At 45.0% G+C, this 25617-nt stretch overlaps 1 protein-coding gene across 1 annotated transcript in view; it reads right to left on the bottom strand.

Moving 5' to 3' along the window:
• Nucleotides 1-25617, bottom strand: part of drc1 (dynein regulatory complex subunit 1 homolog (Chlamydomonas)) — a 165265-nt gene that overhangs the window by 69091 nt on the left and 70557 nt on the right. The window contains exons 8-10 of the mRNA XM_070885107.1: nucleotides 10505-10644; nucleotides 7643-7777; nucleotides 3755-3990 (exon numbers count right to left, since the gene is read on the bottom strand). Coding sequence (XP_070741208.1) covers nucleotides 3755-3990; nucleotides 7643-7777; nucleotides 10505-10644 — 511 coding nt within the window. The remainder of the gene's footprint in view (nucleotides 1-3754; nucleotides 3991-7642; nucleotides 7778-10504; nucleotides 10645-25617) is intronic.

Consider the following 25617-nt stretch of genomic DNA (forward strand, 5'->3'; position numbering starts at 1 on the left):
ACCATCCAAGCAATGCATGACAGGGCTGTCGGTTTCCCGAAGGTACAGGGCTGCATTGATTGTATCCACATTGCCTTGCAAGCACCTTTGGAGGATTCCGAGATGTATAGGAACAGAAAAGGCTTCCACTCCATTAATGTACAGCTCATGTGTGATGACATACATTGCATCATGTCAGTCGATGCAAGATACCCTGGGAGCACGCATGATGCGTTCATCCTATGCGAGAACGTTATATCTGCTATATTTCAGTAGTAGCCAGAAGGGCAGAGCTGGCTACTGGGGGACAAAGGGTACGGCCTCGCCACCTATGACGCCCCTACGTGTAACCCAGACTGAAGCTGACCGGGAATTCAACATGTCGCACACTGCAACGTGCAGCATCATAGAGAGGACCATTGACATCTTGAAACAGCGTTTCCGATGCCTGGACCATTCTGGAGGCTACTTGCTATACTCCCCTGAGATTGTCGGTCAGTTCATTGTTGTGTGCTGCATAACTTAACCATCATGAGGCAGCAGCAGCTGGTAGGAGAAGACCCACCTGCAGTGAAAGTGGCTGATGATAATGATGAGGAAGATGCAGATGACGAGCAGGACAAGGACGAGGACAAGGAAGCCATGCAACTACCTGAACCCGAAACACGACGGCGGAGGAAGGCGGGCCATCGTGCCCCTTTAACAATTGCTTGAGCCTTGCACCAGCAGCTCATTCATGAACGCTTTGCTGCCTGAAGGCTCAACGACAACTATTCCACATGGACCATGTTTACTGTTTGGACTTGTACCGTAATGTTGTGCTGTGTTAATGAAACAAATGATGGAAATGATTCTTCTTTACTTCAAAAGTTGTGTTAATAATGGAACAAATAATGAAAATTATTCCGATTTAGTGTAAAATATATTTTTTTCAAAAGTTTAACAGTTCTTTGTACTTAACTTAACTTTAAAGTTTAACACAAGAATAATTTTATTAAAGTTTTCAGTTACGATCACTTGCCCACTCTAGGATTACTTACAAACTCTAAGATCACTGACAAACTTTGAGATCACTTACTAACTTTTAAACTTGTAAATTTACATAACTTACAAAAATCTTTTAATTTGAGAACAACAGTTACAACAGTAACAGTAATAATAACAACAGCAGCAGCAAAGAAAGAGTGCACATCTCTCCTCCACCTTATTCTAAGACCGCCTGCCATGCTTGTTCTTGGTGACCCCACCACCCCTGCCCGCAGGCGGTGGCGCAGTGTTTCTGGGATTGGTACCAAGTTTAGAGAGGCTGGTGTGGGGATTGGAGTGGGAGTGCCAGTTGATTCTGTCAATGGGCGCAGTGTCTGGGTGTGTTCCCTTATTGCAGCAGCTAACTCCAACATGCCGTCCCCCGTGCGCCCTGACAGTGTCTCAACGACCTGCAACATTCCCTCCATCATGTTCAGTAATAATGTTCGCACCATCTCTGACATTCCCTCCCTGATCACTGACATGATTTCAGCTGACTGAGATATTCCCTCATTCATGCTCCTGGATATCATTCCCTTTTTATAGTGTGATTGCTGTTACTTCTCCCGACAGTCCCGCCACCTCATCACCCACCACACTGATGGTGTCCAGGAGTGATCGTGTAAGGTCAATGCTCTGCCCACTCATTGCCATCATCTGAACCACATCTGTTAGATCCTGCATCTCAGGAGAGCGCAGTCCAGCTCTCCTTCCCCTCTTCCCCACGTGTGTGACTAGCATCCCACCACTGGGACCCGCAGCCTCGGAAGGTGGGGCCCTGCGTGTCCTCGCTGCATCACACCAATGGAACCCACACCCTCGGACATTAGGAAAACATGGAATGTCCCACCAACACTCAAACCACTAGTCACGGAAGAAGCTGGCACCTCAATGGGCAGCACCTGCACCTCCACCAAAGTCAGTAAAACAGTGGGAGCTTCATCCATCTCCATCCCCTCCCCCTCTCCCCTTGCTCTTGGTCTGGAAGGTGGGATTGAAAGATATTCTCCTCTTCAGGCTCGTACTCGTCTGAATCTTCTTCTGCATCATCAGGGTCGGCCTCAAGTTGTGCAAAATATAACAGAACACAGACAAATGGTTAGCAGCAGATAAGAAGACAGGGTGGGTGGCATGAGTAGGCTCACACAACGCAGACAGCAGGCTGATTTGAAGGACCACAATGAATGATAGCACATTGCATCAATCGAAGCGTAGCTGACAGAGACATCCCCATGAACCGAAGCATGGCTAGCCCATGCAATACTTAACTTTTAGCAAAGCCAGTCTGTGGAATTTGCAGGACTTACCCTCTCTCTCGATTGTGGGCCAGTTGTGTGAGAAGGAATGCTGTGTGAGAGCATTCTCCAGGCAGGACCCATCAAAGCAGCGACTCTCTCTTCCAATGGTGTCAGTGGGTGCAGATTTGGCGGGCCTCCTCCTGTTCGAGTTCTTTCCCTTTTGTTGTGTGCCACCTTCCTCTGCAAAGATGAAAATGCAACTTTTTTAGAGAGGGTGTCTTTCTGCTGGGTGGGACATATACGGCTGGTCGCATTTACAATTGCAATTGCATTGAATAAATGAAAATATTACTTACACTAACTACTTGACCAAGGTCCTTCTTTTTACACTGGCCTCCAGATCGCCAATGGTCACCATTACACAGTAATCTTCTGTAACTTGGTTCCAGTGTTTCTTCGTTTCTTTGGCTGGAACTTTTATGTGACCTCTACTGGTGTCCAGCTCCTGCCATCTGTTCTCAATCACAGTAACCAGTGCCTCCACTTCATCCTGTAAGAAATTCTTGGTCCTCACATCGCATTGTATCTTGTATTGCTGCAGATCCGATTTTTCCAATGCTCTCACACAGCATTCCTTCTCACACAACTGGCTCTTTAAAAATGCCCGATTGCCAACCCGGAGCTGTACCTTCTGCACATGCGCTTCCATTGAAATAACGTCAAAAATGTCACTTTTTTTGTCGCGCATGCGCAGAAGGTGTGGCATCGCTTTTTCGACGCATACAGCAAGCTCCACCCCTCGAGGCAACTGGACACGCTGCGTGGCGCCAAATTTGAATTATACATCGGGGAAACTTTAGCAAAATATTTTTGGTGCATTTCTGGCCTAGAAAATCGAACGTAACTCTGGCAATACGCCAGAAAACAGGCTTGGACAAAATTGAGCCCTATGTCCCCTAGTTTTAGTTTCGCATATGAGTGGAAATATCCTCTCTGCATCCACCTTGTCGAGCCCCCTCATTATCTTACTCTTACTGGTAAAAGCAGGCGTAAGAATTTCACAGGCATTCGCTGGGCAGATAGCCCAAATAGCAAATAGCCCAACTCTCTGCCCGTGGAGTCCCTTTTCCCAGGGATACGTGCAATCTATCGAGATAATTCTTGTCAGATCACAAGTTCTGGGTTTCAGCGCATGCCTAAACCCGAAACGTGCACAGCACCTACGGGCGTGTGCACACCTCGTACGCACCTGTAGGGGCCACAAATTACGGCCCATTATCTTGGCTATCTATAATTGACTTATAATTGATATATATTTATATCTGATGAAAGGTCATCGACCTAAAACGTTAACAGTTTCTCTCTCCAGAGATGCTGCCTGACCTGCTGAGTATTTCCAGCATTTTCTGTTTTTATTTTAAAATTGACCAGTTATCATTTAAGGGTTGTTACTAGTCCCATGCCTACCAATTTGTTTTTCTCACCACTTAAACACATTAAAAAATTCCTACCTCCTAGAATAACTTCTTCTGCCAGCTGAACAGCTGATTTTTTCTTCTTGGCACAGGATACAATTGGTCCAACATTCTTCATAAAACACAGATCCGGCATTGTCCAACTCAAGCCCATCTGTTGCTCATGAATTATTCGGTCAGCATCGAGGGCCTTCCTGACTAGATCCTTTGCCTCTCCCTCGTTCATTAACCAAATACCTTCAAATTTCTTTGCATCGATTGCAGAAAAATGTCTGATAAAAGAAAATATAAAGTACTGATTTTCACAACATTCTAATCAAATATTTATCAAGCTTTTTTTTAGTACAATGTGTTAAAACAACACTAATTGCTTTTATTAGTAGCTTAGGAGACTTCCAAAAAAACTCTTTCCAATTTCTAGTTTTACTTGGGGGACCTGTTAATTTTATATTCATGTAATTCTGTGCTAATATCAAAAATTATAGGACCTGCTTGTATTGACATATCCATGCTTCTTAGCACTTTATCGACACGGATCATTTCTCTGCTCTCAATCTTCTTTTCTCCAAAAAAAGCAATTCAGTTCTGTAAGCCATTCATATCCGAGAAGCCAAAGTCACAGAATCATCCAGTCACTCTTCTCTCAACCCTCTCTAATATATTAATGACCTTTTAAAACCTGGATGCCTAAAACTGCACACGTTACTTCAAAAATGGTCTCAGTTTATGGTTATAACTTCTTTGAACTTATTATCAAAAGCATCAAGATACACTCCCCTCACATAAGTAGTCTTGCTAATAACAAATTCACAATAACTGGATGCATTCAGAACAATGGCGAATAATTAAAGCCAAGATCTGCATGTTAAGAAGAGGCCAGATCTTCATATGGTGTGTTCATCATGTGATAATTCCTCCTCCTCCCTATCCTATTCCATCATTTACAGCTTTAAAATTAAAAGGAACATATTGGGCTAGTAATTCTGGATTGAGGAGTCCTCATTGCTGAGATCAGTTCAGCAGATGTGAATATTGTACATCCAGGGTTCATGATTGGTGCAGTAGCAGAATTTACCACTGGTAAACGTGGTGGTAAATATTTTAAGAAGCATGGATTGCTCCATTATCACATCTGGCAAACCTTTATCTAGCTATAACTGTTTCCTCCATGATGGATGATTATAATACAGATATGCAGGATAAAAGAGTTGTCCCCGGTGAAGTCGCTGGAGGTAATACCAAAGGGAACAGAAAAAAGATTACTTTCTTCTGAATCACTTGATAATGCTAGTACATAACAATCAAAGCATATTTATTAAATGGAACGCTAATCTTCCTAAATTACCAAGAAATGTCAATAACCCATGGTATATAATATAATGTATACTGCATGTGATGTGAATAGCACTTCAATTTCAGTTTTAGTCTCGGCTTAGTCTCAACCAATGGAACAATACCAGAACAACTTGAATTTACATAACATCTTTAACATAGAAAATTGACTCAAGGTGCTTCACAGAAGCATAAAGAAACAGACACTGAGACAAAGTAGGAGAGATTAGAGGGTTAATCAATAATTTTGGTCAAACAGGTGGGTTTTAAGAGGGTCTTAAGAGTGGGAGGTGCTAAGGCAGAGGGGTTTAGGCAGGAAATTCCAGAGAGTGGGACCAAGGTGATTGAAGACACAGCTGCCAATGGTGATGTGAAGGAAGAGAGCAAAGAAAGAAGGACTTGCATTTACAAGCACAAGAGGCCACAGTCAGAGGAATGAAGAGCCCAGAAGGGCATGTAGAGCTGTAGGAGGTTAGAGAGAGAGGAAGGGGTGAGGCTATGAAAAGATTGAAACACAAAAATGAAAATATTAAATTTGAGATATTTCTTAGACTAGTGCCAATGTAGGTCAACACGGACGGGTGTGACATGCAAGCAAGACATGGTACGGGATAGGCTACAGCAGCATATTCGCTGAATTTTAGTTTATGGAGGGTGTGGAGGGGGTGGTGGGGATGAGGGTGGGAAGTCTTGACAATAGAGCATTGACGTAATTGACTTTGCCGATAATAATGGCAGAAATGATGGTGTCAGGGACAGATGGGCTAAGTTAGGATGGAGGTAGGTGATATTATGAAGGTTACGTTGGCAGTCTTTGTGATAGAGAGAACATGTGATTGGAAGTTCACCTCAGAGTTGAACAGAGTTGTCTGATTTAGCCTAGACAGTAGCCAGAGAAGGGGAAATAGAGTCAGTGGCATGGCTACAACATTTGTGCCAGACACCAAAGACAATGGTTTTGGTCTTTCCCAACGGAGGAAGTTACGGCTCTTCCAAGATTGGATGACAGACAAACAGTCAGCACAAAAGCAGTGGAAGGTTTAGAGAAATGGTGGAGAAGTATAGCTGGGTATTATCAATACCCAGCTGAAACTTTATCTATGGAGAATGTTTTCAAGGTGCAGGATATAAGTGAGGAAGTACAGTGGGCCCAGGATGGATCTTTGAGGGACTCCAAAGGCTACAATGCAGGGGTGGAAAGAGAAGCCACTGCTAGAGATTCTCTAGGTACAAATGGATAGGTAAGAGTGGAGTCAAGCAAGGACAGTTCCACAAAGCTGGTCAGTGAAGGAGATGCAGTCGGGGGAAGATCGTGTGATCTACTGTGTTGCAGAGGGGTCGAGGAGGGATAATGCACCATAGTCACAATAGTGAACATTTTCACAATTTTGGTTAGGCTGTTTTGGTGCCGTGGGACGGTTGGAAACCAGATGCAAATAGGTAGTTGTAGGAGAGGAATGCATAGATCTAGAAGGAAAGAGAGGTTGGAGATGGAACAATAGTTTCACTCCAGACACTTGAGCACAATATCAAGGCTGGCACTCCAGTGCAGTGTCAGAGGTGCCGTCTTTCAGATGAGACATTAAACCGAAGTCCCGTTTGCCCTTTCAAATGGACGTAAAAGATCCCATGGCATTATTCGAAGAAGAGCAGGGGAGTTATCCCATGTGTCCTGGTCAATATTTATCCTTCAACCAACACCATTAAACAGATTGGCTGTAAAGAGCTTTGGGGCGTCTTGAGATCGTGAAAGGCGCTATCCTTAGTGAGTATAGTGGGTGGGTATTTAGAGGAGGGGATAATGGCAACAATTTTGAAAGGGAGTGCCTGAGGAGAGGGAACTACTTACAATATCGGCTAAAATTGAGGCAGGAAGGGACATTGGGTGATCAAGGGTTCAGTGGGAATGGGGTTGGGGAGCAAAAGCTGGATGCTATGGATGAACTAAGCTTGGAGAGGGTTAAGAGGGAAATCGGGGAGAAACTAGAGAGAGACAATGGTTCAGGGCTCAGGTGGGGATGGGACTTTGTGGGCAAAAGGAACAGGGAAAGCAACAGAGGCAGTTGAACAGATGGTCTCCTTTGTGAGAGATGAAAAATTCTATTATGTCCTACATTTGTTGTTCCAGGTAAGGGGAGAAGAGTAGTGGACCATTTTGCCAACAGAGCCGAGGCCTGGTCAAGCTTGACGTGGTCAAGCTAGACCTGACATTGGATGGCTGAACCAGTTGTGCGCCAGGTATACGCACCCCTTGGGCTTGAGGAAGCAAAGAGAGGGGCCACCCCAGTGAGAGGATGGGAAAAAGTGAAGGTTTTGCTGGGTCAAGGTCATCAAAGGTGGAGGCGAGAGAATGGATGAACAAATCAACAACTGCAAAGGTACTGTGGTGAATGGAAGGCCAGACAGTGTGAAATTTGAGAGCATGTTTGTAAAATACTTGGTGATCAGTTTTTTCCAGAGACAGATGCAGTAGGAAGTGAGATTGAAGGAGGTTAAGGGAATATGGCTAGTTAAGGATATGAGGAAGTACTCAGAGATAGCCTTGTTGATGATAAGTACAATAGATATGATTTCAATTAGGATTTTGGAAACCTTATTTTCTTCTGTAGGTCCTTATATAGTTCTACAGTTCTCTTGTATTGGTCGGTTAGCATCTTATTCTCTTCTCGATACATTTTCTCTTGTTTAGCCTTTCTTATCATCACCTTATTCAGAGCATCATGTAGCCTGTGAAGCAATTCACATGACACATTTTAATCAGAGGAGTCATCTTAAAATTATGCTTTTGCACACGTGTTGGATCGTCTACAGCTTGTCAGTAACTGTTTCTACCATGGGGGCCTTGCCATTCCCAATTATTTGCAGCCAATGTTTATCATTTAACTGATTTTTAGTGTCACCTTGGCTCAGTGGCAACGCTCTAGTTTCATGGGATCTGGGATATTAGCAATTTTTTCAGTCATAGTAATACAATTTTCAATTAAAACAGTACTTGGCATGCACTGTCCTTATCCCACTGAAAGACTAAGCAGCTGACATCAGTTGTTTCTACTGATAGAAAATGTCAGTTTCCTCAAGATTGTAGTGAAATACGTTGACATTTTTCCTAAAAGATCTTTCCCAACATTTAGGACCTTTTACATTGTGTATTTTAGAAAAAAGAATGCAACATCTTGTATTCAGAGATGATCCTTTTTCTCTATGGCACCAAGTTTCTGAATTAAGGTGACAATTGTGCATATTGTTTACTGCAAATTAACCTAGAATAGTAATTTGTTTTTAATTTGTTTTCCTATAAATTTTTCTATTCTCTTCTCCACTGAAGGCATTGGGGCCATAATTCACCCCCGCTGGAAACAGGGCACACTTACCGTGTTTCAGCTGTTTTCACCGCCACAATGGATGCGGTGGCATCTTGTGCAAAATTCAGCTTTTTGTCCTTTTTTTTTCCAGCAGGGTGGAAGTCGGTCATAATGAGGGCGGAAGTGGAGGCGAGGGCGGAGTGTCTGTCAAACTGGGAGCGGAAGTGAGGGCAGGCGCAGTGTCCACCGCTGTCAGTCATCAGCGTAGCGCTGCTGACGTCATCAGCTGGCACGTCACCACGTCTCTCCTTCACTTAAAGGGCAGAGCTGCTGCGGGCGCTGCGATTACTTTGGTTAGGTCCACTGGGCCACCAGGGAGGATTTCGGCCGGGCCAGCAGCCTGGCACCCAAGAGTGGGTGCCAGGCTGCCTGGCCAAACCCGGGGGCATAATTGTTGGGCCAACCTGGCAGTAGGCCGACAAAAAGAAATAAGATGGCGGCCGCAGCAGTGCGCCCTCCCCTTTAATGATGGCAGCACCGCCATTTTGCGGACACTGCAAACACAGTGCACCGACAGAAAAAGCTGTCGGGGGCACCGAGCAGCGGGCCGAAGATTTTTTCAGGTAAAATTTGCTTCGGGGCGGGAGATTGACGGTGTGCACTTTGATGGTGCACTTAGGAGGGTTCGGCAGCAACAGGGCAGAAGTGGGGATCACCGGAAAAACCACTGAGGTGAATTTCGCAAGCAGCGGCCATTCGATAAAAAAAAAAATCAGCGGCCATTTGACATTGCCACATAGTCGCCGCCACTTTCCGGCAGTAACAGGCCTTTCGAGAGGCTAAATTTTGGCCCATTGACTCATGCTGGTGTATGATTCAACGGTCACTTGCAACCCTCTGGTATTTTTCCTAAATGTACAAGCCTAGACAATGAGTGGCAATTAATTGTGGGGGCATCACAGCTAAGCCCAATCCTATGGACCAATACCGATTTTAGTATTCCTACCACTGTTTTGGTTGAGATCAGCAAATACCGCCCAGACCACCGATAAAACCTAGGGCCTTCGTGGTCTGTACCATATAGGGCAGCGCACTCACCAACTATCATTTTTTAGTAGCAATTTTAAATGATGATAATCACTATGATGGTGTAATCATAGAAACACTGTGGGTACAGTAGCATAGCAGTTATGTTACTGGACTAGTAATCCAGAGGCCTGGACTAATGATCCGGACACGTGAGTTCAAATCCCACCACGCAGCTGGGGAATTTAAATTCAGTTAATTAAATAAAAATCTGAAATTTAAAAAAGTTAATATCAGTAATGGTGACCATGAAATTACCGGATTGTCGTTAAAACCCATCTGGTTTACTAATGTCCTTTTGGGAAGGAAATCTGCTGTCTTTAACCAGTCTGGTATGTGACCCCAGACCCACAACAATGTGGTTGACTCTTAACTGCCCTCTGAAATGATGGCTCACCACCACCTTCTCAAGGGCAATAAATGCTGGCCTTGCTGGAGACACCCACATCCTATGAACGAATAAAAAAAAAAAGTACACACTCAAAATGTAAGAAATTGAAAATATCAACTGGCTCTATGTGCCTGTTGCGTCCTGGAAGTATCACTTAACTGCAGTCCTTTATTTCAGGTCATTGTGGTGGGAGTGGGGGTGGAAGAGAACGGAAGAGGAACTGTTTTCTTAAGTTACTTATATAAATGAAGATGGCTACAATCAATTTTATTGCAACAAGACAACAGAAAGTTTGCACAATTCTAATGAAGACATTATCTAATTGATTGAATTTTTTCGAATCACTTTTTTCCACTTGGTGGGAGAGTTCAAAACTAGGGGCCATGAACATAGGATAGTCATTAAGAAATCCAATAAGGAATTCAGAAGAAATATTTTTACTCACGAGTGGTGAGAATGTGGAATTTACTACCACATGGAGTGGTTGAGTGAATAGCATAGATCATTTGAGGGGAAGCTAGATAAGTGCATAAGGGAGAAAGACGTAGGACATATTGATAGGGTGAGATGAAGTAAGGTTGGAGGAGGCTCATGTGGAACATAAACACCGCCATAGACCTGTTGGGTCAAATGGCCTGTTTCTATGCTGTAAAATTCTATGTAATTTTATGTAACCTTGCAATCCTCCTCTTTTGTTGCGATTTTGTGACCGTGTTCTCCTCATCACGTTTCTTCAACACCTGGAAGTTGTATTCAAGTTTTTCTTGATTTAGTTGGTATGTAGCTTTCATCTGCTCCAGCTGCTGCTCTAGAGTCTGAATAAATAATAAAGGTCTTAAATGATGCCACTTTGTGTGTGATCCCCATCAGAGATGAAGTATGGCACAAGTCATTTGTAAAGGCTTAACGTATTACAGATGCTGTCTGATGTTATGTTTCCATACATTCGGCTGGATTTTCGGTTTTCTCCGTTTTTGGGCAAGAGATACGTGAAAATTACTGCCCAATTAAAGTTACCGATTAATTGCCTAACTTTCGGCACTTGGGATCTGCAACAGGGGTGCAGTGCAAAGGGAGGCTTTGCACTATTATTCGAGGCGCAAAAACAGGATCCTTGGCAACTTTAGTGCGGGGCCTGGAGCACTCCGAGAGAGGCCTTGGGAGGGGGCAAAAAAAAAATTCAAAAAACTTTCAAAAAACATTGCCAAGACCCTTACCTGACAAACTGCTGCAAAAATATATATTTTTAAACTTTTAACTTACCTTTTTTTCCGTTTTTCCAAATTAGCACTGCTGGCAGGGCTGGACCGCCGTGTTTTTCCTGGCGGTCTTCTGGGCACGACGTACAGGTCGGGTGAGTGCCGAAACTTGGACAGTAACGTAATCGAGTCGTTACACCCCGGCGCAGCTCTCCCCAGCGGTGCTTCCAAGCGGCGCCGCAAAAAACGAGCCGAGGATCGCAACCGGGCGAAGAACAGCTGAGCGCCCGGTTTTTCGCCGCGAATGGTCAAAACGCAGCAAAAACCTGGTCGCAAACCACCTGAAAATCCAGCCCAATATAGCTAATGGTAAAGTAAGTCCTGGTAAATAGAAAACAAACATAGCTCAGTTGGTAGATGTATCACATGTTGTCATATTAACCAGGAAGGTTCTAGCTTCAATCCCTGTTATATGCTATTCAGCCTGAATACCAGCGAGATACTGCAATTGGCATCTGCATACCCAGATCAGTATTAGGTATACAGTTTCTGAGCACCAGCCAGTTCTGAGCTTCTAACATAAATGCATGGACATTTGCTGAGGGCATGATTGGGTTCATTTGCGATTACCTCCGGGTCAAACAGCTATCAGCATCAAATTTCCAATTTCATAACATCAAACACATGTCTGTGCTTGTTAAGGGCTCTGCAAAGGGATCATAAAGGCTTGGCAATATTTCTGCCTCTCTTGGATCATGGTGAGAGCGAGAATTCTGTAATCTATATTATTTCTTTATTTGTTGACTTATTAGCATGTTATTTCTGTTGCTGTATTTATACGAATAAAAATTGTTTTCTGCAATAATAATATTGTTTTCTTTTGGGAAGCTGACAGTCTTTGGAAGTTAGAACAGGGTCCCTGAAGTGTGGTAACATTTACAGGGGATCCCCAATACATCTGCAGGTGGGTTTCCCCACACAGAATGTTGAAGAGAGCAAAACAAAGATTGAGACTCTCACATAGGGAAAAGGCAAACCTGAAATAAAGATGAACAAACTATTTTTTTTTAATTCTGACATTTTTTTTAAATTAAAATGTATAAATTTGACACTTGACAAAATTAAAATGAGTTTTCCAGGCCCATGTTTGTTTAGCAGTCAATACACTGTTAAAACCCCAGTTACACCTAATCCCTTTGGGTCTAACTTTTAGTGGGGAATTTAACTGCAGAAGAGCCAAAGTTTTCATCAGTTTCCCTGATTTAATAGATTTCACTAATTGCCATCAGCTCAGCGCAGCCTGTGGAGGAGCAGTGAATGACAGATCGCAGCTTCAGGATTTCCACATTAGGCTGCATTTGCACTAAATCATAGAAACATAGAAACGTGGAAACATAGTAAATAGGTGCAGGAGTAGGCCATTCGGCCCTTCAAGCCTGCACCACCATTCAATAAGATCATGGCTGATCATTCCCTCAGAACCCCTTTCCTGCTTTCTCTTCATACCCCTTGATCTCTTTAGCCGTAAGGGCCATATCTAACTCCCTCTTGAATATATCCAATGAACTGGCATCAACGACTCTCTGCGGTAGGGAATTCCACAGGTTAACAACTCTCTGAGTGAAGAAGTTTCTCCTCATCTCAATCCTAAATGGCCTACCCCTTATCCTAAGACTGTGTCCCCTGGTTCTGGACTTCTCCAACAAAGGGAACATTCTTCCTGCATCTAACCTGTCCAGTCTCATCAGAATCTTATATGTTTCTATGAGATCCCCTCTCATCCTTCTAAACTCCAGTGAATAAAGGCCCAGTTGCTCCAGTCTCTCCTCATATGTCAGTCCAACCATCCCAGGAATCAGTCTGGTAAACCTTCGCTGCACTCCCTCAATAGCAAGAACGTCCTTCCTCAGATTAGGAGACCAAAACTCAACACAATATTCCAGGTGAAGCCTCACCAAGGCCCTGTACAACTGCAGTAAGACCTCCCTGCTCCTATACTCAAATCCTCTAGCTATGAAGGCCAACATACCATTTGCCGCCTTCACCGCCTGCTGTACCTGCATGCCAACTTTCAATGACTGATGAACCATGACACCCAGGTCTCGTTGCATCTCCCCTTTTCCTAATCTGCCACCATTCAGATAATATTCTGCCTTCGTGTTTTTACCCCCAAAGTGGATAACCTCACATTTATCCACATTATACTGCATCTGCCATGCATTTGACCACTCACCTGACCTGTCCAAGTCACCCTGCAGCCTCTTAGCATCCTTCTCACAGCTCACACCGCCACCCAGTTTAGTGTCATCTGCAAACTTGGAGATATTACACTCAATTCCTTCATCTAAATCATTGATGTATATTGTAAATAGCTGGGGTCCCAGCACTGAGCCCTACGGCACACTACTAGTCACTGTCTGCCATTCTGAAAAGGACCCATTTATCCCGACTCTCTGCTTCCTGTCTGCCAACCAGTTCTCTATCCACATCAGTACATTACCCCCAATACCATGTGTTTTGATTTTGCACATCAATCTCTTGTGTGGGACCTTGTCAAAAGCCTTTTGAAAGTCCAAATACACTACATCCACTGATTCTCCCTTGTCCACTCTGCTAGTTACATCCTCAAAAAGTTCCAGAAGATTTGTCAAGCAAGATTTCCCTTTCATAAATCCATGCTGACTTGGACCGATCCTGTCACTGCTTTCCAGATGCGTTGCTATTTCATCCTTAATAATTGATTCCAACATTTTCCCCACTACTGATGTCAGGCTAACTGGTCTATAACTACCCATTTTCTCTCTCCCTCCCTTTTTTAAAAGTGGTGTTACATTAGCTACCCTCCAGTCCATAGGAATTGATCCAGAGTCGATAGACTGTTGGAAAATAATCACCAATGCATCCACTATTTCTAGGGCCACTTCCTTCAGTACTCTGGGATGCAGACTATCAGGCCCCAGGGATTTATCGGCCTTCAATCCCATCAATTTCCCCAACACAATTTCCCGCCTAATAAGGATATCTTTCTGTTCCTCCTTCTCACCAGCCCCTCGGTCCCCTAGTACTTCCAGAAGATTATTTGTGTCTTCCTTCGTGAGGACAGAACCAAAGTATTTGTTCAATTGGTCCGTCATTTCTTTGTTCCCCATTATAAAGTCACCTGTATCCGACTGCAAGGGACCTACGTTTGTCTTTACTAATCTTTTTCTCTTCACATATCTATAAAAGCTTTTGCAGTCAGTTTTTATGTTCCCGGCAAGCTTCCTCTCGTACTCTATTTTCCACCTCTTAATTAAACCCTTTGTCCTCCTCTGCTGAATTCTAAATTTCCCCCAGTCCTCAGGTTTGCTGCTTTTTCTGGCCAATTTATATGCCTCTTCCTTGGATTTAACACTCTCCCTAATTTCCCTTGTTAGCCACGGTTGAGCCATCTTCCCCATTTTATTTTTACACCAGACAGGGATGTACAATTGTTGAAGTTCGTCCATGTGATCTTTAAATGTTTGCCATTGCCTATCCACCGTCAACCCTTTAAGTATCATTTGCCAGTCAATTCATACCATCGAAGTTACCTTTGCTCACGTTCAGGACCCTAGTTTCTGAATTAACTGTCTCACTCTCCATCTTAATAAAGAATTCTACCATATTGTGGTCACTCTTCCCCAAGGGGCCTTGCACAACAAGATTGCTAATTAGTCCTTTCTCATTACACATCACCCAGTCTAGGATGGCCAGCTCTCCAGTTGGTTCCTCGATATATTGGTCTAGAAAACTATCCTTAATACACTCCAGGAAATCTTCCTCCACCGCATTGCTACCAGTTTGGTTAGCCCAATCAATATATAGATTAAAGTCACCCATGATAACTGCTGTATCTTTATTGCGCGCATCCCTTATTTCTTGTCCCCAAGCTCACTACTGTTTGGTGGTCTGTACACAACTCCCACTAGCGTTTTCTGCCCTTTGGTATTCCGCAGCTCCACCCATGCCGATTTCACATCATCAAAGCTAATGTCCTTCCTTACTATTGCATTAATTTCCTTTTTAACCAGCAATGCCACCCTGCCTCCTTTTCTTTTCCGTCTATCCTTCCTAAATGTGCGATCAGTTTTAAAAGCGCAATGATGGTGAACGCTGCCAGTACGCCGTCATCGGGACCACAAATGCTGGGTCAATGAAGCCCATTGTTCTAGCAGGAGTAGAGGAGGAACAAAGGAAGAAATTCCAAGAGGAAATAATATATAGGACACACATGATGGTGAGTGGTGCTGCAACAGTTGTAAAGTCACTGCGTGAGATCAAACCACATAGCTCACAGGTGCAAAGAATGGTCAGGTTATATATTGGATCTCAAATTCTGCTGTCCCTTATGCATTTTATTAACACTGGAATATTGGGCTCAATTTTGCGCTCGCCCGTTTTCTAGTGTATTGCCAAAGTTACGCCCGTTCTTCTGGGCCAGAAATGCGCTGGAAATAACTTGCCAAAGTTTCCCTGATCTATAATTCGAATTTGGCACCGCACAGAGTGTCCAGTCGCTTCAGGGGGTGGAGCCGGCTGTCTGCTTTGAAAAATGATGCCACACCTTCTGCGCATGTACGGGGAAAAAAAGTATGTTTCTGACGTCTTTGAAATGGACACGCATGCGCAGTACAGCTCCAAGTTGGCAATCGGCCATTTTTAAAGAGCCAATTGTGTGTGTGAGGAGGAGTGCTGTGTGAGAGCATTGGAAAAATCTGAGCTGCAGCAGTACAAGATGCAACGCAGTGCAAGGATCAAAAATTCTTACAGGAAACAATGGAGGCACTAGTTACTGTGATTAAGACCAGATGGCAGAAGCTGGACACCAGCAAAAATCACAAAAAAGTTCCACCCAAAGAAATGAAGAACCAAGTTACAGAAGGTTACTGTGCAATGGTGACCACCACGAGATCTGGAGGCCAGTGTAAAAAGGACCTTGGTCAAGTAGTTAGTGTAAGTAATATTTTCATTTATTCAATGCAATTGCAATTGTAAATGTGACCAGCTGTATATGTCCCACCCAGCAGAAAGACACCCTCTCTAAAAAGTTATGTTTTCATATTTGCAGAGGAAAGTAGCACACAACAAACGAGAAAGAACCCGAACAGGAGGAGGCCCGGCAAATCTGCACCCACTGACACCCTTGGAAGACAGGGTCACTGCTTTGATGGGTCCTGCCTGAAAAAAGCAACCACCACTGCACAAGCTGGGCCCACATTCGAGGGAGAGAGTAAGTCCTGCAAATTCCACAGTCTGGCTTTGCTAAATGTTAAGTACTGCGCGGGCTAGCTATGCTTCGGTTCCTGGGGATGTCTCAGTCAGCTACGCTTCGGTTGATGCAATGTGCTATCTTTCATCATGGTCCTTCAAATCAGCCTGCTGCCTAGCCTGCGCTGTGTGAGCCTACTCATGCCTCCCACCCTGCCCCCTCCTCTGCTGCTAACCATTTGTCTGTGTTCTGTTACATTTTGCAGAAGTTGAGACCAACCCTGACGATGCAGAAGAAAATTCAGAGGAGGACCAGTCTGAACACGATAACATCTTTGAATCCAATCCTCCAGACCAAGAACATGGGGGTGAGGGGCAGGGGGAGGGGATGGAGTTGGATGAAGCCCCCACTGTTTTATTGACTTTGGAGGTGATGCCGCTCATTGCGGTGACAGCCCCTTCCACGACTAGTGGTTTGAATGCTGGTGGGACATTCCGTGGTTTCCCACCTTCCAAGGTTGCGGGTCCCAGTGGTGGGGTGCAGCGAGGCACACCCAGGGCCCCACCTTTTTAAAGTCCCTACACACAAAATCAACCATACTACCCTCCCCGTTACTTCATCAAAGAACTAGTTAGTCAAAAACAATTTGCCTTTACAAATCCATGTTGGCTTTCAATTATTAACCCATATTTTTCCAAGTGCCAATTAATTTTGTCCCAGATTAATGTCGCTAAAAGCTTCCCTACCACCGATATTAGGCTGACTGGCCTGGCCTATAGTTGCCGTGTTTATCCCTCTCCCCTTTTTTGAACAGGGGTGTAACATTTGCAGATTAATATTCAGAATGGTTACTTCCTCTAAGTATTCTCAAGGCATGATCATCCTCCCTCAGTAACAATAACCTAAGTAGAATTAAATGAGATGGAAATCCTTGATGGGCTAAAAGCGCTCAAAACAAATAAATCCTCAGGAATTGGTGGTATCTATTTCAGAGAACTGAGAGAGAAAGAGGACTAGATTTGTAAGGCACTGGCAGGTATTATGAGATGGTCACTGAACAATTGAGAGATATCAGTAGATTGGAAATAAGCTAAAGTGGGGACCATTTTCAAAATGATGTAATTATTTGGAATGCACTTTTTTTTGACAGGCAGGCGTCTATCCAGCCCCGCCTTCCCTCCTTCCCGTACTGCACTTTTTTGTCCGACAGGCAACAAGCCCCACCCCGTCAAGCTCCGCCTTCCTCTCGATCCGAATAATTTCATGAACGTGGTGGCGAGAAGCAGGACCTGAGGCTCTGACTCTCTTCTCGCACACGTCCCCTCCCACCCCCAGGCCGGGATGGGCCCGATAGCGGCGGTCCTGGGCCCGATGGAGGTGGTGGGGGGCGGGGGTATGATGGCGGCGGGTGAGGGCGATGGCGGCGGGGAGGTGGAGGTGGAGGGGGCCCGATGGCGGCTGGGGGAGTGGTCCCGATGGCGGAGGTCTTAGGCCAGAGAGTGGCGGGGGAGGGGGGCGCCCAATGGCGGCCGGCCCGGGCCTCGTGGCGGCGGGGGCCGAGAATAGCAAGAGAGAGGCTGGGGGGGAGGAGAGAGAGAGAGGCTGGGTAGGAGAGAGAGAGAGAGAGAGAGAGAGAGAGAGAGAGAGAGAGAGAGAGAGAGAGAGAGAGAGAGAGAGAGGCGCTTGCGGGGGAGGGAGGGAAAGAGAGAAACACGCAGGGGGGGCGGGGGGGAGAGAGGGGGGTGGTGGGGAAGAGAGACACGGTGGGGGGGGGGGAAAAAGAGAGACACGGTGGAGGGGGGGGAAAGAGAGACATGGTGGAGGGGGGGAAAGAGAGACACAGTGGGGGGGAGAGAAAGAGAGATACGGTGGGGGGAGAGAAAGAGAGACACGGTGGGGGGGGGGGGAAGAGAGACATGGTGGGGGGGGAAAGAGATACACGGTGGGGGGAGAGAGAGACACGGTGGGGGGGGGGAAAAAGAGATACACGGTGGGGGGAGAGAAAGAGAGACACGGTGGGGGGGGGGGAAAGAGAGACACGGTGGGGGGGGAGAGAAAGAGAGATACGGTGGGGGGAGAGAAAGAGAGACATGGTGGGGGGGGGGAAAGAGATACACGGTGGGGGGAGAGAGAGACACGGTGGGGGGAGAGAGAGACACGGTGGGGGGAGAGAGAGACACGGTGGGGGGAGAGAGAGACACGGTGGGGGGAGAGAGAGACACGGTGGGGGGAGAGAGAGACACGGTGGGGGGAGAGAGAGACACGGTGGGGGGAGAGAGAGACACGGTGGGGGGAGAGAGAGACACGGTGGGGGGAGAGAGAGACACGGTGGGGGGAGAGAGAGACACGGTGGGGGGAGAGAGAGACACGGTGGGGGGAGAGAGAGACACGGTGGGGGGAGAGAGAGACACGGTGGGGGGAGAGAGAGACACGGTGGGGGGGGGGGGGGAAGAGAGACACGGTGGGGGGAGAGAAAGAGAGACATGGTGGGGGGGGAGGAAAAGACGGATCACATTCTTCCAAACCCTTTTGGAGTGGATGATATCCAGAAGTCATGGCACTGGCATTATTCACTTCATACCCGATAAACCTGTTAACATTCCGTACACAATGCCTGCCCCATCTATGGTGGGGGGAGGGGTCCAGGGGGGAGGATGCACTTGCGCTGGGATAAGGCACTTTGGCTGGGGGAAGGATGCACTTGGACTGGGGTAAGGCACTTCGGCTGGCGAGGAATGTACTTGGACTGGGGTAAGGCACTTCGGCTGGGGAAGGGATGTACTTGGGCTGGGTAAGGCACTTTGGCTGGCCCTTGCTGTCTTCTGGCGAGGTCTGTCCTCTGTCACTTCAGGAAGTCAAAGTGGATCAAGTTACAATTTGCAAAATCAGTGAGACCTTGAGATGGGCGGTTCCAGTTACACATTCCTGTGAAACTTCAGGGTGTGGCTTATCCTCCAAGGGGACCAATAATAGACAAAGGGTGGAGAATGTTGGCCATTTTTGCAGTACAAATAAGTGCTCCTTTTCAAAAACAGCAACAAAATAGATGAAGGCAACTACAGACTCATTAGTCTTACTTGAATGCTGTGTGAAGAACACAAGAAATAGGAGCAGAAGTAGAACATTCGGATTTGTTTTGATCAGGAATAAAACTTGAGAATGATCTATACAACAACAGTCAAGATGGATTCAGAATGGGAAGTCCCTCCCTAACCAATCCCCTTAACTTTTTTGAGGAAGTCATATCCCATGTGGACAATGGAAAGCCCTATGACAAGTGTATTTTGACTTTCAAAAATCATTTGTCAAAATTCTGCACGAAAGGCTAGAAATTTAGCTTAGCACAGTGAGGATTCAGGGTAAACGTCAGAAATGGCTAAGAAATTAGCTGTCAGGGTGGGGAGGTTAGGAGAAATCAATTTTAGATCAAAATGATTTGATTTTCATGTTTTGTAAGCACATTTTCATGGGTGGCTGCATTCATGCAACAATTTCATTTGTGGCTTATAAATAATATATATATTATACACAGACAGACATTTATTTTGGCTCCAAGTGTCAGCTCATCACTAAGCTAGATGGCTTCAAGTCTTATTCCAGGACTTGAAAACATAATCTAGGTTGACACTTCAGTGAAGTACTGAGGGAGTGCTCACTGGCGGAGGTAACATCTTTTGGATGACGCATCCAACCGAGGTCCTTTGCCATTATTTGAAAAGCAGAGAGTTTTCCCAGTGCTCTGGCCAACAATTATCCCTTAAACAGCATCACCAGAGAAATGAATTGGTAATTTCTCTCACTGCTTGTGGGACCTTGCTACGTGCAATTTGGCTGTCTCATTTGCCCACGAAACAGTGACTACACTTCAAAAGTAATTAATTGACTGAAGTGCTTTAGAATGTCCTGAGGCTGTGAAAGATGCAAAGTGCAAGTTCTTTCTTTATCTTCTCTCTAACCCTGCATGTTTTTCTCTCTCTATTCCTTGTGTGTATCTGAACATCTCTTTTTCTTTCTCTCTCCATCTGTGTATTGTTGGTTCTGTGTTTGTCGTCAGGGCTGAAACTCCTTCACATCTCGGTTTGCCATTTCTCCTCCCTCTATGTGTGTCTATGCTTCTCTCCATCTCTGTCCTCATGTCAGAGTGTCTGTCTCTGCTCGTGTCTGAACAACTCCCTTCTTCTCAGTGTGTCTGAATTATTTTTAAGAGTCTCAACACTCTCTCTCCTTGTATGTTTGATCATTTATCTTTCTCTTCCTGTGTATCTGAACTTCTCTCTATCATTTAGTTATGAGGAAAGACTTGAAGTACTGGGACTATTTCTGCTGGAGCATAAAATACCAACAGGAAATGTAATAACTCCGTAGCTACTTCTTTGACTTTTCTCATTCTCTTCCTATTGTCTCATACTAATATCATTTGGGTCATTTAGCAATCTCTTGATTTTCACTTAACCCTGTAGAGGTCATTCTGCTTAATTTCTTGTGCCTGTGTCTGTGCATTTTCTTTCCCTTCCTCATGTTCTAATCATTTTTGAATGCTGTTCATAAGAACATAAGAAATAGGAGCAGGAGAAGGTCATATGGCGCCTCGAGCGTATTCTGTCATTTAATACGATCATGGCTAATGTGGAAGAAAGAATCTATGAACACCTGGCTTAATTTAGAGGGAAGGGTTAAATTCTGTTTTTTGCTATGCTTAAAGAAATAATAAGACTAGAAAAATAGCCACGCTTTTTAGCCTTGAAACTTAGAGATGCAATTAAATAACCATCTGGTATTAAAAGGAAGTCTCCTTTTGATTCTGTTTATCAGACTGTGAACAGAGAGAAATTATGCAAGGACAGATAGAGTATGTACCTCCCGAGACGACCTTTGTACTCGCGGGACTAATGAATAAGATTCTTTTTCTATTTCTGTATTCAATTTCTGTATAAAGATAAGTGCAATTTGCTTGTACGACAGAGTTTTGCCTTGGTACGGTCCAAGCAGGCTCTCCGAGATGTATCTCGCTTTTTAAAAATAAATTCTCTCGAAGTGCACTTCTGAAAGTCTCCACCTGAGTTAATTTAAGCTAAATATTTCCTCGACAGATTCTGGCGTAGTCGGCAGGATCTCTAAAAAAAAACGAGATCCAAAAGAACAAAATTTAACTTTTAAAGAGAAAAGAGGAATTTTAAGGACCTTCCTAGCTGAAAGGAGGAAGGTGCCTAGGCCGTCCTAGCTGAAAGGGGGACGGGCCGCCGAGATCCCCTAGAGGGTGAGGCATAAGGTAGCTACCGCTAAGAAGCTAAAATAACAAAAAGGCAAAAGGAGACCCCGAGCTGAGCGGAAAAGAGAACACCGGTGAGCGCTTTGTAAATTACTGTATATTTTGTAGGATTGTCCTAACTCTCATTTCAGAAAAGATCGCGAGACGTTGCACCCGGAAGAATGGGAAACGGCTCTAGTCGAGCAGGGCGCTCGCGCCCAGCTCCTAGAAAAGGAAAGAAGGACGACCTCTCAACTGAAAGAATGAAAGTACATCCTAAGACTGAGAAAAGAATCAGTAAGGTAGTAAAGCAACGAGAGAAGGTAGGAGATCCCATTGTGCCGCCCGGCTCGCCGGCGGACACTGTAATTAAAGAAACAGGAGACGACAGATACGCGGTAACGTTTAGTAGCAATTTGTACGGTTGGTCTGATGGGGATTGGCCATATGGAGGAAGTTTTAAATTGTCCTTAATTGAGGAATGGAGACAGACCACCAAAAATGGGACAGGGGACCCCAGTTGGGATAAAGATTATATGGAGAATTGTTTTAAAAAATGGACAGAGGTGGCAAAGAGGCACCAGCCCCTAAAAATAAAAAGAGGAGGAGGGTGAGGAGAAGCCCCCTCCCTCTTACAGCCCCCCGAGTGCCCCGGTTTTGACCGCTTCCCCTGTCAGCTTATACCCCCGTCTTCCAACCACCAAGCCGGATGATTGGCAGGAGATTATAGAAATAGTGGCCGCTCAGCTGGATCAGGCCTCTAGGCGACGAGAAAATCCACAAAACCCACTAGAAAATGAAAATGGAGACGGGGGGGCGGGGGGAGGAGTCGTGGATGATAGCACAACCCCTGCCCCAGGAATGAATACCAGGAATACCATAAGACAGGCCGATTCCTCCACTACCCCCACGACACAAGCCCCCCGTGTAATGATCAGAACAACGGCTGTCCTAAAGCCCTGGACACCGGGAGAAGCTCGGGATATGATATCAGCTGCCCCTAATCCTGTTAAGAAGCCAGTAGCCTTTCACAATTGGCTTGAGCAAACCTGTACCATTTATAACCCCCTCCCCGGAGATGTGAAATTATTACTGCAGGCAGCATATGGGTCCTCTTGGCAAGGGGTAAAAGATATGTTCCCTATACCCGCCGGCGAAAACAGAGATTGGCGGGAAAATAGAAGGAAATGAGTCCCGGGAACATTGGTTGCAGCACCGGGGCAAGGATGCCATATTAAAGGGAGCTAAAAAGCATGGAGATATAGGGGAAGTCACCCACTGCTTGCAGAAAGCAGAAGAATGGATTTTGCAGGCAGATGGAAAAATAGTTGGGACGAGCATGCAGGAATACCAATGGATCAAAATGAACCTTTGGCAGTGCAAACCTTGTTAAATTGTATGTTGCCACAACAAGCAAGAACATACAAAATAAGGGTTTTGGACTGGCAAGGAAAAAGTTGGAAAGAGACAGTTACAGTACTGGCTAACATGGATAGAGAGGGACTATTTACCTATAAGGAAAATATGGCTAAAACAGCAGGTCAGTAAATCAGCAAAAGGGACGAGGACAGGCACAGAATAATCAGCATAGGGATGCCCCGGAAGCTTAGTGGTACAGGTGGCAGCCCTCCTCTTATCGGCAGACATAGAAGAAAACCCTCTGGCAGTAGTAAAAGTAGGAGACACTTATGTGAAGTTCCTGATGGATACTGGTGCTACTATGTCTTCTGTACCATCCTCTGTGGGATTACCTGTAAGCAACACCACCGTCTTAAGTATGGGTGTGGCCGGTATCCCCATGAAAGAATTTTTATCTGAACCTACCAAATTGATAATTGAAGGACAATCAGTTAATGATGAGACTTTGAAAGTCTCTAAAACAACACCGCTCCCTTTATTGGGAAGACAGACTTTGTGCAAACTAGGAGCCACAATTTATTGCATAAAGGAAGGAATGTACATGGAGCTCCCTCCAAATAATATTCATCAGTTCTTTAATGGGATTAAAGAAGAGAAAAGGGAGGATAACAAAGAAAAGGCTGCCCTCTATTGTTGGCAATTGATTGGCAACTACTATTCCCCCTTGATACATGAAGTTATACAAAACTTAAAAGCTAAATTTGACTCTAATACTGAAGAATTGATGTATATAATTTTGACAAGCTTTGAGGCAGTTCAGCTTCACTGTACAGCCTGGTACACTCGTCAAAAAGCTGAAACTTACCAGTGTTTGGTACAATCCTTTTTAAATAGAGAAGAAATAGTAGAAGCTACGCCCCGCATTTATTTTGGACCAGAAGGATTGGGGGTAGCCATCGATTTGACACCCTTACAGCAACAGCGGTTTAGAGAAGCGAACTCGACACCTCATCTGACCTTGGCTGTAAAACCGCCAGCGAAACCTAAAGATATGGGTCCGATGATTGTAGGAATAGAAAGAGAAAAACAGCAACACGGCTATCAACCTTGGGCAGTAATAAAATTGCAAAATGTTCAGATAGACTTTATCACCCACAACAGGGGGATTCTCCAGTGGAAAGGTAAAAATCATGCCTCCACTTTTGAAAAACAGCAACCCCCGGAACAACCAAGCCCTAAGCTGCCAATGGCATTGAATCAAGTATCTTCTGAACTTTGGGCAAAGCATAAGAATCATGTTGGGCAAGTACATTCTGCAGTACCCCATCGGGTACAATTGATAAAGAACGCCGTGTTACCAAGCATTAGGCAGTACAGACTGCCTCCAGAGGCAGAAAATGGGATAGAGCCAGTTATTTCTGCACTGTTGGAACAAGGAGTTTTAGAAAAGACACAGAGCCCGTGTAACACTCCGATACTGCCCATACCAAAGGTTAATAGGCTGAATGAATGGAGATTTGTGCAAGATCTGAGAGCTATTAATAAGATAGTAGTCCTATCACCCCTGTGGTACCGGACACCAACATTATACTATCTGCTATACCACCAACAGCAACTGTCTTTACTGTAATAGACATGTGTTCAGCTTTTTACTCTATCCCGTTAAATCAAGAAAGTCAGTATCTGTTTGCTTTCACCCACAAGAAGCAGCAGTACACATGGACCAGGTTGCCCCAAGGATACACCGAAAGCCCCGCAGTATTTGCAACAGCAGTACTAACCCAAGAACATGGTGGGGGAAATAGACCAGTTGCTTATTATTCGGTTTTGCTGCCTCCAGTAGTAAGGGGAATGCCAGCGTGTCTACGTGCTGTAGCTGCTACTGCGGTCATGGTGGAGAAGTCGGTACCTATTGTTTTGGATCATCCATGTACTGTCATTACAGCCCATGCTGTGTTATTACTTTTGAATTCAGCTGCCACACAACACTTTACAGCATCTCGAAGAACAGGTTATGAAGTATTATTGCTGTCACACCTTAACTATACCTTTCGACGTGCACCGGTAGTGAACCCAGCCATCTTTCTTCCTTCTAAAGAAGTAGAGGATCCAGACCAGCATGATGGTCTGTTAACGGTGGAAGTAGCCACCTTACCAAGACCAGATTTGCTCACAGAACCCATGGACAATCCTGATCTTATTCTCTATACGGATGGATCATCACATAGGCCGTCGGATGATTTGTTTTTGGCAGGCTATGCTATTGTAAATCCCTACGAAACTGTTGAAGCATTCGCCCTGCCTCCTGGAACCTCGGCTCAGGCTGCTGAATTGTTTGCCCTCACTAGAGCTTGTATAATAGCTAAAGATCATACTGCTAATATCTATACTGATTCTAGATATGCATTCGGTGTGGTCCATGATTTTGGACAACTGTGGAAAAACAGGCTTTATCACCTCTGGTGGAAAGCATATTAAGCACTCTCAACTGGTGCTTAATCTATTAGACGCCATTCAGTTGCCAAGTAAGGTAGCCGTTATCAAATGTGCAGCTCACACAACCGGTGAGGATGAAGTATCAGTAGGAAATAGGAGGGCTGACGAAGCAGCCTGGCACAGGCAGACTGCCTTCAAGCAGTCTCAGTTTCCCCTCCACAGGTACTTGACATCCAACAACTTAAAACAGCCCAACAACAAGTTACCATGCAGGAAGGAAGAACTTGGGAAAACCCGGGTTGTTTTTTAAAAAACG

This window comes from Pristiophorus japonicus, chromosome 7 (assembly GCF_044704955.1).
Source record: "Pristiophorus japonicus isolate sPriJap1 chromosome 7, sPriJap1.hap1, whole genome shotgun sequence".
NCBI lineage: Eukaryota > Metazoa > Chordata > Chondrichthyes > Pristiophoridae > Pristiophorus > Pristiophorus japonicus.